General features: G+C 38.2%; 1 protein-coding gene across 1 annotated transcript in view; it reads right to left on the reverse strand.

The window, feature by feature from the left end:
- The window catches only part of Fam120c (family with sequence similarity 120C), a 132,218-nt gene that overhangs the window by 78,176 nt on the left and 37,356 nt on the right, over positions 1-16,686 (reverse strand). The window contains exon 4 of the mRNA XM_028772643.1: positions 7,618-7,746. Within this exon, the coding sequence (XP_028628476.1) occupies positions 7,618-7,746 (129 nt within the window). The remainder of the gene's footprint in view (positions 1-7,617; positions 7,747-16,686) is intronic.

A 16,686-nucleotide genomic window follows, 5' to 3' on the forward strand; every position in this document is an offset into this window, starting at 1 on the left:
TTGTATGTTAATGGATGGAACTAGAGAAATCATATTGAGTGAGATAACCCAGACTCAAAAACAGGAAGAAAGAGGGAGGAGGGAAAAATAACAATAACAGCAATAGCATCGAAGAAACTCATAAGGAATCATACTATTAATGGTCTATCTAAAAATACCTATAATGCATGTAAGTCTGTATATATATAATCACATATAGAAAATTTTATATCTGGGATGAAAATGTTCCCTTCAAGAGCTATAGACTAACAAAACCTTCAATAGCAGACATAGAAATCCTCTCTTGGGTTGTTTGTCAGGGTTTTCCAAGAGACTCCCAAAACGTTAGAAGCTTTTGCTCTTGCTCTTGATTGTGCACCAGAGGTGAAATGTAAGTTCCTATTCCTAAGGACACCATGCATTTCTACCACGGTCCAGAGGACCCAAGCTGGAACTGACCTGAAAGTTTCCTCCCTGAGGACTAGCTTACACAGTACCAGAAGACACTATGCAAGCTTCCTAAGGAGGGAAGCAACCAACAGTCCTACCCAGCTATGACCACAACAATGACCAACTGACACAATAACTCTAGGGGATCAATGGTGGCATGCATACTCTGACAGTAACCAAAAGCTTTCTAATTGGACTTCAGGGAAATCATGCTTCACTCAGGACTAGTGAAGCTATGGACCTTGGAGGAGAACCTACAACCACCACTTTATTGAACCAGTGTAATTCCTAACTACATTCTAAATATTTACCCTTGTACCCACAGGTAAGTGTAGTCCTTACCCTTCATCAACAAAACTTCTCTTTGCAACAGACTGAGAACGTTTCAGAAAACCATAACCAATTAAAACTGCAAAGGTGTGGAGCTCAGTCCTACCAGATACATCTATAACACAACTCCTTCATCTAAGGTTTAAGGAACATTATGGAAGGAGTAGTAGACTGTATTAGCTAGAAGATAAGGGCATTTGCTGTGAGATTGTATCTTCTACAAATGACATGGAGATTACATCCATGAAGTCTCACTGTTATCTAAACAAAAATGGCCTGAGCAAGGACTATACCAATAGACACACGTTAAGCTAACACAGAAGAGGGAAACTGAGAAGGTTCAACCTTAGACAGAGAGCTAGAGGTAACTGAGAGAGAGGTAATGCAGAGAGCTGGGAAGACTAATACCAATTGATGAGCTTTGAATAAAATAAATTATATTTTAAAAAGAAAGAAAAGAAACAGCCATAGGAATCTATTGAATAATACCAAAAGATCTAAAATGATGGGGTTTTGTTTTGCTTTGTTTCCCTGCCCCCATGAGTTAGTAAGGAAGGAGGTAGGCTGTGGAGCTAACACAGTTGGTAAAATACTTGCTGGGCATGCATATAGATCTGAGTTTGGTAGCTAGCACCCATGGCAGGAAGCAAGACATTGTGGTACATGCTTGTAACCCCAACACTGGGGAGGGGAAGAAACGAGGATTCCTGGGGCTCACTGGCCAGACTTCCTAGCCTAATTGGCAAGCTGCAGATTCCAGTTAAGACATTTTTGTCTCAAAAAAAGGTGGACGACTCTTGAACACTGACAGCCACAGTTGACCTCTGGTATCCATATGCACACAAACACACATATTTGGTACCTTTGAGGTCAAGGAAGTAAAGAACAAAAAGTATGAAACAAAAAAAAATCTACTTGAAGAAACAATAAAAAAAACCTTTCCAAATTTAGTAAAAGACAAAGAGATTCAAGAAGCTGAGCAAAATCTAAACATAATAAATTCAAAGAAATCCACACCAGAAACATTACTGAAAAATTCTATGAAACAAATACAGAACTAACTTTACACAAACTAACTAACTCTATACAATCCTTTTTAAAACTACATTAACTATGTTCATGTGTCCATGTCACTTTACACATGTGGAGATCAGAGGACAGCCTTCAGAAATGGGTTCTTTCCTACAATATGAGTCTTGGGGAACAAACTCAAGTTACAGGATTGGCAGCAACCTTTGCTTGCTGGGCTACCTCACTGGCCACTATAGAAGAAGGAACACTTGCTGAATTAGTTACTTTTCTCAATACCATAACAAATACCTGACAAAAGCAACTTGACAAGAAATAAGGGAGGATTTATTTCATCTCAGAGTTTGAGAATGTAGTTCTTCATGGCAGGATGGCGTAGTAGCAGGAACATGAGGGGGTTGTCACATTGCATCTACATTCAGGGAACAAAGAGAGATTAATTATAGTATGAGTTTACCTCATCCTTTTCATTCATTCTAAGGCTCCAGTCCATAGGAATGATGCACTCTTATTCAGGGTGAGTGCACATTCCTCAGCCCTTACAGAACTATATAAGAACATGTTTCCTAGGTGAATCTAAATCTAGTCAAGTTGGGGCAAGTGAAATGGCTGGGATCAAGGCACTTGCTCGATACCTGATGCCCTGAGTTTGAATTCACATGGTAAAAGAAAAGAATCAACTCCTGGGAGTTGTCTATGACCTCTACATGAATGCCATGCTGCATCACACATACATACAAATAAATAAATGTTTTTTTTAAAAACTTAGTTAGACAGTGGCACACAGCTTTAATCCCAACATTCAGGAGGCAGAGGCATCCACATCTTTGAGTTCATGGCCAGCCTGGTCTATAGCAAGTTTCAGGACAACCAGAGTTTCATGGTTAGACCATGTCTCAACAACCAACCAGCCAAACAAACACCAAAAATCCAGTCAAACTGACAATGAAGATTAACCATCAGACTTGCCAGCTCATTTTTGAGCTTTTATTATCTTGAAAAAAAAAAGAAGTTTAACACAACATAAAAACTACAACTGTTGTCCATGAAATAAAACACAAACATACTCTGTAAAATAACAATAATTCAATTGTAGAAACACAAAATATTTCAGAGGCTTAATATAAAATATATTAATCCTAAATACTGATGACTTAAAAGAAGGGAAAAATATGATTCTATCATAGATGTGTAAAATACATTTGGATGACTGACTAGAGAGATGACTTGGTAAATAAAATGTGTTTCCTATCCAAGTATAAGTTCAACTCATTAGTATGCACATAGAGATGTGGAGGCATGCATTTGCAATTCCAGTGCTGAGGAAGCAGATAGGTAGATTCCTGGAGCGCACTGACCAGCCAGCCCAGCCAAATGGGTAAGCTCTAGGTTAAATGAGGGACCCTGTCTCACAGAATAAGAAAGAGGGGCTGTAGAAATGGCTCAGTGGTTAACAGCTAACTGACATAGGCTGGGGAAAATGGTTTAGGGGTTAACAGAAATGACTGTTCTTCCAGAGGGCCTGAGTTCAGTTCCCAGCACCCACACTGAGCCTTTTACAATTGCCTCTAATTTCCATATCCAGGAGATCCAATGGCTCTTGTCTCCAAGGGCAACTGCACTTGTATGTGTATACACACACATGCATACAAACACATAACTAAAACAAATCTTTTCAAAACTATCAAATACTGCTTCCCTAGAGAGCCCAGTTCCAGGGGATCCAGAGCATCTGTCCTTTTAGGACACTTATTCATGTGTGCACACATATCCATATAAAACTAGAATAAAATAAATCTTAAAAAGAAATAAAATAGTGGCTGAGGAACACACTTAGCATTGACCTCTGGCCTCCACATGTATGTACAAAACCAACTGCCCTGTCACAAATGCAGGCATGTACACCCAGAGAGAGAATATACTATGTGGTCATTATAATAACAATGAATAATATTACCAAACAAAGACTAGAAGAACACATGTGTGTCCTAGCAATGTATTTCTACAAAACCAGCCACTCATATTGTATTTGATAATGACTGAATAATTTCTCTAAAGAATTGGAATAAGAAAAAGAATTCTAGTCTTGGCATTCCTAGAATTCCTAAACAGTACAATACCTCAGGTTTAGGATGGAGGTCCACAAATTGGAAAAGAAAAAATAAAGCATCTTTATTCAGAAACATGACCACCTACATGAAAAATGCCAGAAAGTCTACCAAAAACTCTTAGAATTAATAAGTGAGTACAGAAAGGTCCAAGTCAAGACTCGGCACACAGAAATCAATCTTATTTCTATGAGTAACTATAAATAAAAATGAACAAAATAGTAGTCTTTACAATAAATGAAATAGTAAATATTTAAGTGTAAACACTAAAACTCATGTACAGAGACTGAGAGCATAGCTCTGTGTATTGTTGAATATTTGTCTAACATGCACAAGGCCATGTGGTCAATATCTAGTACCATAAGAAAAAAAAGTTAAAGCATAAAGATAAAACTAAATTTAAAAAAATTCAGGAATTATGTGTTAAAACTATAAAACATTGAAGAGATTTTTTTTAAAAAATCAAAGAAGGCATAAATAAGATGGATTTACCAGATTACTGAATTCAAAAATTCACAACTGAGCTCAGCTGTACAGATCTGTAATCCTAGCTACTTGGAAACCTGAAACAGAAAGATCACAAGTTCAAGACCTGATTGAGCTACAAATTTAGTTAAAGGCAGTATAGTGAGATCTTATCTAAAAAGAAAAAAGTTAAAAAAAAAAGGTTAGCACAACATGTATGTAGCCCTAGGTTTAAACAGTAGTATTTGGGGGAAAGATTTCTTCCACATACTTAACACAATTCCTACTTAAATCCAATCTTCCTTTCTTCCTTTCTTTCCTTCCTTCCTTCCTTCCTTCCAAACAATACTACTCTAAAATTTATATGGAAAGGCAAAAGAGCTTACAAAGACAAATTAAGATTAAAATTCGAAGAATCACTACTCAGCCTCAAGACTTAATATTGAACTATTAGTAATGAAGTTGATGTGCTTTTGATAGAACAATGTACATATATATTAATCAAAAAAGTACAGAAATACATTGATATAAATATAGTCAACTGATTTTTTAATATAAAAACACAAAGGCAATTCAAGGGAGAAAAAAATAGTCCTTTATACCATCTATATTCAGATACTTGGATAACTACATGCAAAACCAAAAGACAAGTGCCCTCATATTTTAAACACAAATTAACTAAAGATATAAATGTGAAATATACAATTATTTGACTTATTAAAAAGAAAGGTTGAAGAGTTAGCTCAATCAGGAAGGTTCTTGCCTTGTAAGCATGAGGACCCCAGTTTGATCTCTAGAACTTACATAAAAATGTGGGATAAATGTATGGTAGGGGGCTGGAGAGATGGCTCAGTGGTTAAGAGCACTGACTGCACTTCCAGAGGTCCTGAGTTCAAATCCCAGCAACCACATGGTGGCTCACAACCATCTGTAATGATATCTGATGCCCTCTTCTGGTGTGTCTGAAGACAGCTACAGTGTATTCATATATAATAAATAAATAAATCTTTAAAAAAAAATGTATGGTAGGTGCAAGAAAAAAGTTCATTGTGTATGATGGAGGGCAGAGACTAGCAGATCAGTACAAGTTTAAGGATGGTGTGGTCTATACAGCCAGTTTGAGGATAGTCAGAGCTACCTAGTGAGTTTCAAAAAACAAGCAAAAGTTCACTATGAGCCATTTATAAATACAAATTAAAGCTATAATTAGCACTGTGGGTATAACTGAGTGGTAGAATACTTGCCTGGCAGGACAAGGTACTTTATAAATAAATCAGTACTAGGAAGACAATGCTTGCCACCAAGCCTGACGATGTGATGCCACATGGTAAAGAAGAGAATAAACCCTTCCAGATTGTCTTCTGACCCCCACATAAGCATATTCTACACACACACACACACACACACACACACACACACACGTGCATGCTTGCATGCACAGAAATTTCATTTAAAATATTGTCCAAGCATGGGTAAGGAAAAATAACTACTGTGAAAAATGGTTTGGCATTGTTATAAATTTAAATATACACTTACCATATGCTCTACAAAGCTTAATTCTAGATATTTACACTATGAAAATGAAAAGCTATATTCATACAAAAACTTATATGCAAGTGTTTACAGCAGCTCTATTTATAGCAACCTAAATTTATATCCAATCTAAATATTCTTTAAGGCATGTGTGGATGAATGAGCTGTTCATACATCCATAAAAATGAATTACACACACACACCACCACCACTACCACCACACAAAGCATCCAATAACTTGAAAATTCTTTTCTTTAAGATTTTTTTCATATGTGGGGGGGCAGAGTGTGTGTATGCCATATACATGGAAATGGACCTGGAGGCCAGAAGAGAGTGTTGGACCCCCTAGAGCTAGAGGTATAAGCAGTTAAGAGCTCCCCAACACAGATGCTGCCAGTGAACTCCAGTCCGCTGTACCAACAGTACATGCCTTAACCACTGAGCCATCTCTCTAGCCCAACTTGAAAGAATCATAAAGGTATTATGTAGAATGACAAAAGACATTCTCAAAGTATTATACTTTATGATTCTACCCATGTAACATTATCTAGAAGATATAACTGTAGTTACAGAGAATGCCCAAGTATTAGAAATGGGTTTCAGTGGTATTACAAAGGAACAGCCTGAGAGTCAGAGGGAATGGGATGTTGTAACTTTTCTGAATTCTGATTTTAATGATTACATAAATGAATAATGTAAAATTTCATAGAACTGTACACACAAAAAATCAAACTGATTAATGCTAATTTAAAAACAGCGTAAGTTTAAAAAAGTAATCCACATATAAATCAAATTGCTAAAAATAAAACTAACTTATTTTCGTAACTTTTACTTTATAGTATAAAATCCTAGTTGGGAGCCTTTCTTCCAATATTAATAATTATTTTGATTTTTTTATGGACACTCATTTGAAATAGTCTTTTTTTATTATCTACTTTATCTTCCAGCAAGACATCCTTTATATTAAACTATACATTAAGAACAATGAAATGGCTCAGTGGGCAAAGGCACTTGCCACCAATCCCCAGAATCTACATGGTACTCCCCAAAGTTGTCCCCTAGCTACCACATGTGTACTGTGGCTTACAGACAATAATAAACAAAAAATAATTTAAAATATGTAAACATCAAAGTTAGCTGAGGATGTAGTTTAGTTAGATTGTACAACATGGGTTTGATCCCTAGCATATAATGCTGAAAGAAGCCACATAGTAGCATTACCTTGAATATTTTGTTTCTAGAGAATGAGATTTTAGGCAGTTTATTTATTTTCTAACTTTTCAAAATATGTTTGTAATACATTAATCATCAGTAGGGAGAAAACAAAAACAAAGGACCCTTTCTATTCAGATCTTGGACCATTTTTAAAAGAAATTTTAGGATTTCAGCCAGCAAGTAGGGGAAATCAAGTAGGAAGGATGAAACTGTGGACCACAGAAAAGAACAGAGAACTTGGTAGTGTGGTAGGCAAATGTAAGAAAGCTGGTGAAGGTCAGTAAGATGGGTCAGCAAGTAAAGACACTTGCCACTAAGCCTGACAACATGAGTTTGATTCCCATAGGCCACATAGTGGAAGGAGAGAACCAACTCCAACAGGCTGTCCTCTGACCTCCACACATAGGGGAGAGCATGCATACATCTGCAAACATGTGCACCCAAAATAATTTTTTTAATTAAAACTAAAGTAAGCTGGTGACTCTTGGGAAGGGGCAGATGGACTCACCTGAGACTGTTTGAAAACATCCTTGCCAACCACATCCAGGTTTGAGGGGTCTTTGATGGAACTAACATACTCAGAAACAGCCTTGATCACGACGTCACAAGGAGGAAGAACCAGCTGATGAGCTCGGACCTAGGAAAGGCAAGATAAGTAAGGGATACCAATGTCAAAGTTGGATCACTAAGAGAAATTCCAAAAACGAACGACACCCTGGCATGGTCTACCAGAGTCTCCAGGAAATAAAAGAGGAAAGAACTAGATAACAATTATTAGAAAAGGCAGTTGACACCTAAACATTTTCAGCTTAAATAACAAAATAGGGAACTTTCCAAAGCAGGAAAGTCCATCTTATGTCCAGAGGGAGTGGCTAAGTTTGGGAGGCTACCTATTCTCAGTGAGAAAGAGCACCAACAGTAGCCGGCACAATCCAGAGAAGCTTAGACAATCTGCAGTTGTCTCCATACCAGCCATTTTAACGTATTTTATTGTATTTCTTTGTTTGTGTGTGCTTGTGCCACAATACACATGTGGATGTCTGAGGACAACGTATAGGAGTGAGTTCTCTCCTTCTACCATGTGGGTCCCAGGGATTAAACTCAGGTTGTAGGTTTGGTTGTAAGCATTTCTACCCATCAAGCCATCTTGACCACTCCTTAACAGATATTTTAAAGAACAGAAAAACAAGGCAGATCTCACACAGCAACAGGAATGATGGAAGGAGATGCTGGAAAAACTGTTCTCAGTGCTGGGTGGATGGTACTCAGAATTTAGTGGAACAGTAGTGAGATGTCGTGCTGTGTGGGTAGGCTGTGCAAGACACACTCTTGAGGACACTCAGGAAGTGTCACAGGGACTATATACTGAAGGCTAGCCAGGAGAATACTGCTAGACTGGAGTAAAGGAACTTTAAATGGAAACTAGAGTAATAAGTGAGCAGAAAAACTCCTGGGAGCCAGAATTTGCAGAGGAACTTCACATCAGCTCAAAGTAGTACTCTAGACAACTGGAAGGACTGCACAGGAGTGAAGCCAGCATTTACAATCAGCCCCATTATGGAACACTCAGATGTGAAAGTGACAAAGAACCCATCTTTGAAGCCCTGTACCTGAACTGGAATCCCATGTGTAAGCTGGCTTCCCAAAGAAAGACCTGGAAACAAAACCACAGCTACCTAGGACATGGTTGGCATCTGCCACTCGACATCTCAAAAAAAATTCTGAAAGCAAGCCAGTCTTCTGGGACCCTGGAAATGAAAGCCCAGAAACTCCAAACCAAACTAGGAATCAAGCTGGTTAGTGTTTCTGTACTTTTCCCCAAACCCAGTGAGAAATCTACCCTTCACATTTATTCCTCCTTTACTCAATACCAAGTGTCAATTTAGTAAGCAGATTGGATCCTGCTCTGATCTTCCCATATCTGTTCTTTTCCTTTCTCCTTGCAACTTCCTAATAGAATAGGCTTGACTGGTGTGCAGGGGGGTCTCTGTGTCTTCTGAGAACTGGGACTGTTCTATGTTACCTGATCTCATGTCTTTAACCTTTCCCTTTCAGTCTACTGTTAGTGGTAACTGTCTCATGTCTTCCATTTTTGGTTGCTACCATTCCCCTTCCTATCCATGTTCTCTCTCTCCCCTCTATCAATCCAATACCACTAGATATACTGTGCTTTCTCTTCGGATCCACAATAACTAATATATTAACACCCACATACTAACAGTGCCTCTTCTCAAAATGATTGATGTTTAAGTGGTGTTGATTTTGTATTTCACTACTACTGCACAGTATCCTAACGGGCCTGTACCTACATAGTGACTACTCCTTCCACAGCATTGTACTCTTAGGGAGTACTGGGGATCAAGTCTGGGGCTCTGAGCACAAGTGCAAGAGAGGAAAATGACATCTCAATCCATCAAACATTTGCACTCTCCTCTTGAACACTGAAAGCATTTGCACATAAAAACATAAGAACCAGAAAAATGCAATGTAGCATGTCTCCTCTCAGTAATGCCCCTTGAGAGTAACTTAAAATTCCAAAGAATTCAAGAGAATAATTATAAATATTTCAAAGAAATTGAGGATGCAAAATCCCATCTGAATTCCAAAAGGGGGAAAACAGCTGAATGGAAGAAGGAAGTCAGTGAAAAATACTGAAATGAAACTCAATACTGCTACAGAAAGACTGAAGAAAACCCAAACTGAATTACTGGAAATTAAAAATTCAGTAAGTTAAATTAAAAGCTCAGTGGGAAGCCTCACCAATAGAATGAATCCTGGGGAAGACACAATATCAGGGCTTGAGAACAAAGGAGAACAGCAATACTCAATTAATAACAAAGATAAGATAATTTAAAATAACACAGAACATGCAAGATAGATAGTACAGAATGAAAAAAGACAACTATTTGATAAGCCATGTGATACTGAAAGCTCCCTACCAAGGGCTAGAGAGATGGCTTAGCAGTTAAGAATATTTGCTTTACATCAAGATATTTTATATTATTTGTGACTATTGTGAAGGGTGTCATTTCCTTAATTTCTTTCTCAGCCTGTTTATCCTTTGAGTAGAGGAAGGCTACTGATTTGTTTGAGTTGATTTTATAACCAGCCACTTTGCTGAAGTTGTTTATCAGGTTTAGGAGTTCTCTGGTGGAAGTTTTGGAGTCACTTAAGTATACTATCATATCATTTGCAAATAGTGATATTTTGAATGCTTCCTTTCCAATTTGTATCCCTTTGACTTCCTTTTGCTGTCTAATTGCTCTGGCTAGGACTTCGAGTACTATATTGAATAGGTAGGGTGAAAGTGGGCAGCCTTGCCTAGTCCCTGATTTTAGTGGGATTGCTTCAAGTTTCCATTTAGTTTGATGTTGGCTACTGGTTTGCTGTATATTGCTTTTACTATGTTTAGGTATGGGCCTTGAATTCCTGATCTTTCCAAGTCTTTTATCATGAAGGGATGTTGAATTTTGTCAAATGCTTTCTCAGCATCTAGTGAGATGATCATGTGGTTCTTTTCTTTAAGTTTGTTTATATAGTGGATTACATTGATGGATTTCCAAATATTGAACCATCCCTGCATTCCTGGGATAAAGCCTACTTGATCATGATGGAAGAGTGTTTTGATGTGTTTTTTTTATTCAGTTTGCCAGAATTTTATTGAGTATTTTTGCATCGATATTTATAAGGAAGATTGGTCTGAAGTTTTCTTTCTTTGTTCTGTCTTTGTGTGGTTTAGGTATAAGTGTAATTTAGCTTCATAGAACGAATTGGGTATTGTTCCTTCTGTTTCTATTTTGTGGAATAGTTTGAAGAGAATTGGTATTAGGTCTTCCTTGAAGGTCTGATAGAATTCTACACTAAAACCATCTGGTCCTGGGCTTTTTTTGGTGGGGAGATTGTTAATGACTGCTGCTAATTTTTTAGGGGTTATGGGACTGTTTAGATGGTTTATCTGCTCCTGATTTAACTTTGATACCTGGTATCTGCCTGGTATCTGCCATTTCATCCAGATTTTCCAGTTCTGTTGAGTATAGGCTTTTGTAGTAGGATCTGATGATTTTTTTAATTTCTTCAGTTTCTGTTGTTATGTCTCCCTTTTCAGTTCTGATTTTAATAATTTGGATACTGTCTCTGTGCCCTCTGGTTAGTCTGGCTAAGGGATAATCTATCTTGTTGATTTTCTCAAAGAACCAGATCCTGGTTTTGTTGATATTTTGTATAGTTCTTTCTGTTTCTACTTGGTTGATTTCAGCCCTGAGTTTGATTATTTCCTGCTGTCTACTTCTCTTGGGTATATTTGTTTCTTTTTGTTCTAAAGTTTTCAGGTGTTCTGTCAAGTTGTTAGTGTATGCTCTCTCCAGTTTCCTCTTGTAGGCACTTAGAGCTATGAGTTTTCCTCTTACCACTGATTTTATGGAGTCCCACAAGTTTTGGTATGATGTCCTCTGGTGTGAATCTAACCAAGCATGTGAAAGATCTGTATGACAAGAACTTCAAGTCTCTGAAGAAAGAAATCGAAGAAGATCTCAGAAGATGGAAAGATCTCCCATGCTCGTGGATTTGCAGAATTAATAGAATAAAAATGGCCATCTTGCCAAAAGCAATCTACAGATTCAATGCAATCCTCATCAAAATTCTAAATCAATTCTTCAAAGAGATAGAAAGAGCAATTTACAAATTCATTTGGAATAACAAAAACCCAGGATAGTGAGAACTATCCTCAACAATAAAAGAACTTCGGGGGAAAATCACTACCATCCCTGACCTCAAACTGTACTACAGAGCAATAGTGATAAAAACTGCATGGTATTGATACAGAGACAGGCAAGAAGATCAGTGGAATAGAATTGAAGATCTAGAAATGAACCCCCATACCTATGGTCGCTTGATCTTTGACGAAGGAGCTAAAACCATCCAGTGGAAAAAGGACAGCATTTTCAATAAATGGTACTGGTTGAACTGGAGGTCAGCATGTAGAAGAATGCAAATCGATCCATTCTTATCTCCTTGTACAAAGCTCAAGTCCAAGTGGATAAAGAACCTTCACATAAACCAGATACACTGAAACTAATAGAAGAGAAGGTGGGGAAGACCCTTGAATATCTAGGCACAGGGAAAAAGTTCCTGAACAGAACACCAATGGCTTATGCACTAAGATCAAGAATTGACAAATGGGACTTCATAAAACTGCAAAGTTTCTGTAAGGTAAAGGACACTGCCAATAGGGCAAAATGGCAACCAACAGATTGGGAAAAGATCTTTACTAATCCCACATCTGATAGAGGGCTAATATCCAATATATACAAAGAACTCAAGAAATTAGACTCCAGACAACCAAATAACCCCATTAAAAATGGGGTACAGAGCTAAACAAAGAATTCTCAACTGAGGAAAGTCAAATGGCCCAGAAGCACCTAAAGCAATGTTTAATATCCTCAGTCATCAGGGAAATGCAAATCAAAATAACCCTGAGATTCCACCTCACACCAGTCAGAATGGCCAAGATCAAAAACTCAGGTGATAGTAGATGCTGGCAAGGATGTGGAGAAAGAGGAACACTCCTCCATTGTTGGTGGGACTGCAAGCTGGTACAACTACACTGGAAATCAGTGTGGCGGTTCCTCAGAAAATTGGACATAGCATTATCTGAGAACCCAGCTATACCACTCCTGGGCATATACCCAGAAGATGCTCCAACATATAACAAGGACATATGCTCCACTATGTTCATAGCAGCTTTATTTATAACAGCCAGAAGCTGGAAATAACCCACATGTCCTTCAACAGAGGAATGGATACAGAAAATGTGGTACATTTACACAATGGAATATTACTCAGCTATTAAAGACAATGAATTCGAGAAATTCTTAGGCAAGTGGATGGAACTAGAAAATATCATCCTGAGTGAGGTAACCCAGTCACAAAAGAACACACATGGTATGCACTCACTGATAAGTGGATATTAGTCCAAAGGCTCGAAATATCCAAGATACAACTCACAGACTACATAAAGCTCATGAAGAAGGTGTGGGTGCTTTGGCCCTTCTTAGAAGGAGTAACAAAATACTCATGGGAGCAAATATGGAGACAAAGCGTGGGACAGAAACTGAAGGCGGGGCCGTCCAGAGACTGCTCCACCTGGGTATTCATCCCTTTTGCAGTCACCAAAGGTAGACGCTGATGTGGATGCCAGGAAGTGCATGCTGATAAGAACCTGATATAGCTGTGTCCTTAGAGGTATGCCAGAGCCTGACATATACAGAGGCTGATGCTCACAGCTAACCACTGAACTGATCAAGGGGTTCTCAATGGAGGAGTGAGAGAGAAGACTGAAGGAGCTGAAAGGGTTTGTGGGCCCCATGGGGAGAGGAACAATACCAACCAACCAGAGCTCCCAGGGTCTAAATCACCAGCCTGGGAGCACATAGGGAGGGACCCATGGCTCCAGCTATATATGTAGGGGAGGATGACAGTGTCAGGCATAGGTAGGTGAGGAAGTCCTTAGTCCAGTGAAGGCTGGACGCCCCAGTGTGGGGGAAATTGTGGATGGGGAAGTGGGAGGGTGGGTGGGGGCATATCCTCATAGAAGCAGGATGGGTGATGGGATAGAGGGTTCCTGGGTGGCCAGGGGAATGGGGAAAGGGAATTACATCTGAAATGTAAATAAAATATCCAATAAAAAAATTTAAAAGAAAAAGAATATGTGCTTCTCTTGCAGAATACCTGAGTTCGATTCTAAGCATCACAGTCGTGGCTCACTACTGCTTTTAACTCTAATTCCAGGTGATCCAATGTACTCTTCTGGACTCTTTGGGCACCAGGTATGCACATGGCATACACATTTACATGTAAGCACACATACATAAACATAAAATAATAAAGCTTAAGAAAAGAAAAGAACTACCCATTCTCATGCAAGCAGCTCTAACTGAGCACAATGGGACACACACACACATACAAACAAATTAGTAGATGTGTCTGAAAAAAGAAGTGTCACATCAGGAGACAGAGTAGGGATGAGGAAGGGTAATAGGAAATGAAAATGACTAGATTTGTTACTTAATGAATGAAAAACTGTTAAAGAATTTAGAGATTATTACAAGAAATCACACAATACTCCATTGACATGTGGAAATTCATGTTCTCATGTATCAGTCAATAATAAAATTAATGAGGAACTAGAGAGATGGCTTAGAACTTAGAATCATTCAGGTGATGCACAGACATGAAAGCAGGCAAAACAACCATACATATAAAATTACATGAAGATAAAAATAATTTTTAAAATGTTATTATGTCTGGTATAGCAGAACACATCTTTAATACTTGGAGGCAGATGCAGATGGATCCCTATGAGTTTTAAGACAGCCTGGTCTACCTACACAGTGAATTTCGGGCTAGCCAGGGCTATATACAGAAACCTGTATCAAACAGTTACTGCCAGGCATTGGCCAGACTCTGTCCTAAGGTTGCAAGGACAGCAGTGAATACCAAAGACAAGAAATCTGCCTTCATGGCAGTGGAAATGCTAAGTGTGTTGGAATAAGGTGATTTGTGTGCATATGTGCCTGTGTGCATGTGTGTATATGTGCATGCATGCTCATATAGTTTTTAAATAGTGGGAGCTAAAAGAGTATCATTGAGAAAATGACATTTGACAAACGTTTAGGAGTGAGGAAGCAGTTATGTAAGCAAAAAGGCAGTCCAAGTAGAAAGAATGTTAGGTATGAAGCATCTAAGAGACGAGGCAGTATTGGAGTTGGCAGGCTATGGAGTTGGATTGAGTGACAGCAAGAGTCATTATAAGATTTTAAATAGAAAAATGATACGCTCTGAGTCCTCTTTTTAAAATTAGTACATATTATCTATATAAAAGAGTAGGTTTCATTATGATATTTTTATGCAAAAATATTATAAAATGCAATCATATTCACCTTTCATTACCCTCTCAATCTCCTTATCTCAATCATCTCCTTATTGGTCCCAAATAGTCAAATCCCCCTACGCTATCAGACAAAATAAGACAAAATAATGCTAAAGAATACATTTTACAGCCAGGGATATAGTTCAGAGGTAGAGTGATTTCCTATCACATCTAAAGCTATGGGTTCAATTCCTAGTACTGTCAATTTTTTTTCAAAAATAAATTTGCATACATTGTGTGTACATGTGTGCATGTGTGTCTGTCTGTCTATCTGTCTGTCTGTCTGTCTGTGTGTTTCTGTCAAATACATATTGGATGTGTCTGTGCTTATTTGCGGAGGGAGGCCAGGTGCACAAGAATAGGCAGACCAGAGGTCACCCTGAAGTACTGTTCCTCAGAAGTGGTTCATCTTGCTCTTTTAAGACAGAGTAACTCACTGGTACACTGGGCTCCTGAACTAGGGCAGGCTGCTTGGTCAACAAGCCTCAGAAATCTGCCTCTCTCCACCTTCCTGGCATTGGAATTACAAGTACAAGCCATCTTGCCTGGCTTTTTATATGGGGCTGGGGCTAGAATTCAGGTCCTTATGCTTACCCAGCAAGCAGTTTACCAACTAAGCTATCTCATCAGACCCAAGAACAAATTTTATTGTCTACTTTTCCAAAACACTAAAATAGCATGTGGCGTAGTAATTTTGTATACAATATAAATGATATAATGACCTCTAAATGGTGATCTTAGTTTCACCTTCAAATTCCCGTAATTAGTTGTTTATGGGCCCAAATATAACTTAATGGTAGAAGAAAGGCAAATGAACTCTGCCTGACTAGTTAAAATGGGCCAGATATCAGTCTTCTCTTCCCTAAGGAGCTACTTGTTCCATCTATCTATCTATCTATCTATCTATCTATCTATCTATCTATCTATCTATCTATTTATCTATCTATCTATCTACCTATCTACCTACCTATCTATCTGATCTACATCTTTTTACTCACTCTATCAATGCAAATGTTACTATCCACTGGAGATATTCTATATGTAATCCCCAAGATGATGCATAATCAGCCAGCTAGGTATCACCTGATATGGACAACTTGACATGTAATATTAACCATCATCCTAGCTAAGAATATATGGTCCCTTATATGGACCATAACATGGTTACAGTAAGGATCATAAAATGGGTGATTATCTAAGATGATTCCAATAAGTCCTAAATAGGATTAATGGCTCCTCTTAAGAGAGATACAGAGAAGGATTTTACATTCATAGAAAAGAAGGTGGTGTAAAAATGAAAGATACTTAAGTATGCTCATAGCTATTGAAAATAACTTATGTCTTATCACCTTTCCTACAAAGGTCACTGGGTTTACTGATAAATTTGTTAAAGGCAATTTCAGCAAATCAGATCACAAAAGCAGGAGGATAGTAAACAGCTCAAGTATAGTCTGTCTGTCTCTCTCGTCTCTCTCTGTCTCTCTCTGTCTCTCTGTCTCCCTCTGTCTCTCTCTGTCTCTCTCTCTGTCTCTCTGTCTCTGTCTCTCTGTCTCTCTGTCTCTCTCTCTCTCTCTCTCTCTCTCTCTCTCTCTCTCTCTCTCTTACTTGCTCACTCGCTTGCTCTCACTCTTGCTCTATCTCTCTTGTGTA

This window comes from Grammomys surdaster, unplaced genomic scaffold, assembly GCF_004785775.1.
Source record: "Grammomys surdaster isolate TR1022 unplaced genomic scaffold, NIH_TR_1.0 216, whole genome shotgun sequence".
Taxonomy (NCBI): domain Eukaryota; kingdom Metazoa; phylum Chordata; class Mammalia; order Rodentia; family Muridae; genus Grammomys; species Grammomys surdaster.